This window comes from Monoraphidium neglectum (genome assembly GCF_000611645.1).
Source record: "Monoraphidium neglectum strain SAG 48.87 unplaced genomic scaffold scaffold00933, whole genome shotgun sequence".
NCBI lineage: Eukaryota > Viridiplantae > Chlorophyta > Chlorophyceae > Sphaeropleales > Selenastraceae > Monoraphidium > Monoraphidium neglectum.
Genome location: NW_014012695.1, coordinates 8,672 through 12,204, shown reverse-complemented (window position 1 = coordinate 12,204; position 3,533 = coordinate 8,672). Strand labels below are relative to the sequence as shown.

Here is a 3,533-nt window from a genome sequence, read left to right as displayed (position 1 = left end):
CACACACACATGTGCACTCGTCACACGCACATGCACACACGTGCGCATGCACACTCATCCGCCACTCCATCACCTGCCACGCTCAAGGTGGTGTGCCGGCACCACGGCTGCCCCTGGAGAGGCGACTACAGCGCCGTCGCCGCCCACGAGCGCAGCTGCCCCTCGGCAGTTTCGACGTGCCCCAACTGCGGAAGGGGGGTGGCCCAGAGGGACCGAGAGCAGCACACGCTGCCCTGCCTGCAGGAGCAGGTGGCGCAGCTGCGGGCGGAGAAAGCGCGGTGGGAGGTGGAGCGGCGCAGCATGCAGGAGCAGGTCAGGCGGGTGGGAGCCCGCGTGCGCGCGGCGCCTGGTTGGGTTCAGGAGAGCACGAGTCAGTGTGTTTGTTCCGGCAGCAAGGATTGCACGGGATGGTCACCTGCAAAGCAATGTAGACAAGCACTGGCAGGCACAAAGTGAGAGAGCAAGAGCCCAGCTTAAAAGGCTTTGTTGATCCCCTGCGCTCGGCTCTGTGCACTCTGTCACTCACACCACTGGACCTGCTGCATTTTCTTTCCGCAGCTGCACCAAGAGCAGCGCCGCCAGCAGCTGTTGCTGAAGCAGCAGCAGCAGCAGCAGCAGCAGCAGCAGCAGCAGCAGCAGCAGCAGCAGCAAGAACAGCGACAGCACCAGCAGCACCAGCAGCACCAGCACCAGCACCAGCCTGGCCAGCCGTTGCCGTGGCTGCCTTCCGAGGATGGTTGCAGCCTCAAGCGGCCCCACTCCGAGTACTCATACGCCCCTTCCCCGCCTGCGTCGCTGTGCGCGGGCGAGGGTGGGGGCGCGTGCGCGGGCGCTGACCAGCAGCACGGCCTGGCCGCCGCGGCGGCCGCCGCACTGCGGGGCCCGGGACACGTCCTGCAGCTCGCGCGCCTGGTGGGTGCCAGCGTCGGCGACGCGTCGCCGCCCGCCCCGGTGTGCCTCCAGGTCTTTGTGGCGATCACCGCCTGCGTCGCGCACTGGCAGCGCCGCCCAGAGGCGCCGCGGGAGGGGTCGCGGGACCTACTGCTGCTGCTGACCGCCGCGGACGCGTGCAGCTGGCTCAGCGAGAGCCAGCAGGCGCGGATCGGCAGCTGGCTGTCGCAGCTCGGGGCCGCGCTCGTGCGCGCGCGGTTCGACGGGCCGGCGGCTGCGGCGGCTGCCCTGCAAGGGTGACGGCCGGCAGGCGCCGCGGCGCGGGGCCCTATGCCCTCGGACACTATCTCACCTGCTCCGCTCTGCTTTGCTGTACACTGCAATCGTTCGGCTTAGACTGGCTCTTCCTGTTGCCGCAATCTATCATCTGCACGCAAAGCGCCTGTGAACGCCCCACAGCCGCGTTGAGGATGGTGGTGTTTGCCCCACGACCCCCAGCAGACGGCGCACCCGCACACTGCATATCACATGGGCGGTCAAAGGAACACTGCAATATTGTGATTTTTCAATGCTGCATGCTGCATTTGACAATTGAGGTGGACAAGATCGTGCCGACTGGCAAAGGGGCAGACCATATTCCGTCATACGCGGCAACCCCTCCTCTTCCCAGGGCAGCCGCAACACCTTGGCTCAAAATTTTCGCGCGTGTGCCCAAGTGTGTGCACTGTGTATGTCTGTGGCTGGATTGTTGAGAGGAAACCTCTGCACCATAATCTCATTCATGCAAGGTTGCAAGCAAACATGCAGGGCGCTGCACTGAGGCCAAGGCTTGCGTTTCATTGCACACAACGGTCGTTGGGCCCCTTGCATAGGCAGCCTGGGCCTCCCAGCCCGATTTTGCCTGAACACCTTGTTGATGTCACCATCTGCATCTGCCTGCTGTTGGTGCCCAACGCTGCCCAATCGTTGTTTGAGTGCGGGTGTCACTTGCACGTTGTCGCATGCACACCTGCAGCTGCCATCGCGCTGTTTGCTTTTTTCTGTTATCAATATTCAATTGGAACTACTTGCAACATGTAATATCACTGTATGATTTGCTGTTGGACAATCGACTCACCCCAGCCTGGTCAGCATAATCAGATCGGGCTGGGCATGTTGCAGGTACGGTACTCAGACCATGGTGAATGCCAGCTTGTCAAAGCCCACCTGGCTGAGCTGGAAGGCAGGCTTAATGGCTTTGCGTGCACTCGAGGTGCGATCGAATGACGTGATGGAGGCATTACATCGAGGTGTCCATCATGGCCGCCGGGTGTATTGTGCTCGGGCGAGGTAGGGGCTGGCGAAATCCAGAGGTAACGATTAAATATGCTCAGAAGTCCGAAATTCGCCGTGCTGTTTCTCGCTCAGCCGCAGGTTGGCTGCTTGGCTCGCAGGGACGGACTGTATCGAAACACGACATGGGATCAAAGCCCCATCGTTTCACTCAAAGAGTTCAAGATCAAGGTGAGTAACCTGTATGTAAATGTTACGGTATCCTTCGCAAGGCAAGGCTAGCTACCCACCCCTGCACGGTTTGCCACGGTATCCCACGGGCCTCTCGTGGGCTGGTATGCACATTTGATGCATGAAGACGTAACACATGACACGCAAGTCAGCCGGCAGCTCCAGCCGCTGAGTACCGTCCTGCCCGTTCGGCAGGCACACCCCTGCTGACTGGGCACACGAGCGCTGCACCGCCGACGCCGCCCGGCCCCCCTCCTTCACCCCAACCCCTAAGCAGGTGTCGCTGAAGAGCCTTTCTTGTACATGTGCTTCACCAATCTGCGTGCCGTGTCTTGGTATCTTTGCGCCATGGCGACGCTGTTGGAGCCCGCGCACCCTTGCCTGCAGGAGCTGCTGGCGGGCCTGGAAAAGGTGCGTGGGGTGCTGCCAGGCGTAAACGGCTGCCATCGGGGCCCTTCTCAGTGCTGATTTTGAGATCGTGATTGGTGATACATTAACAGCCTGCTCACCTCGTGCCTGTCTTCCTCCATATCTGCTTGATCCTATCAAACAACTGGCACGGACACTGTCCGTGCTCTGGCAGAGTCCATTGGTGCGGCGCCCGCCGGCTGCCCTCCCACAATAGACAGATACATCACTGATGCCACAGCACCACTGCCATCCCACGATCACAACCATCCGTCTCGCTTGCCCAAACGCTCCCGCCCCAGGGGGCAGTCATGCCCGAAGATTCCCACACTCCTCTGCCAGCTGGCACGGCCCAGGCCGCCGTCGATACGACCACCGCGGCCATCGCACCCGACGACACAAGTTTTGGCCCCGATGACGTGGCCACCCTGGTCGCCAACGCCTTCTCCGACGGCCTCGAATTTGCCGCCCTGCAAGAGCAGCTGCGGCAGGAGGGGGCGATGGCGCGGCTCCTTGAGGCCGAGGCCGCCGCCGAGAAGCAGCGCGAGGGCCGCCTTGCGGCGGAGACGCTGCTGCGGCGCGGGCGGCGGACCAACGACGCGCTGGTCGTCGAAATCGAGTCGCTGCAGGGGGAGCTGCTGCGGCGGTCCGAGGAGGACCACGCCGCCGCGCGCTCCGAGGCGATCACAATGTGCGAGGTCGGGGAGGCCGCGCCCGCCAATGCGGCGGGG

General features: G+C 62.8%; 1 protein-coding gene across 1 annotated transcript in view; it reads left to right on the top strand.

Moving 5' to 3' along the window:
* Positions 1-2,742: 2,742 nt before the first annotated feature.
* Positions 2,743-3,533, top strand: part of MNEG_5981 (hypothetical protein) — a gene marked incomplete at both ends in the record, with an annotated part of 2,323 nt that continues 1,532 nt past the window's right edge. The window contains 2 exons of the mRNA XM_014045544.1: positions 2,743-2,805; positions 3,105-3,500. Coding sequence (XP_013900998.1) covers positions 2,743-2,805; positions 3,105-3,500 — 459 coding nt within the window. The remainder of the gene's footprint in view (positions 2,806-3,104; positions 3,501-3,533) is intronic.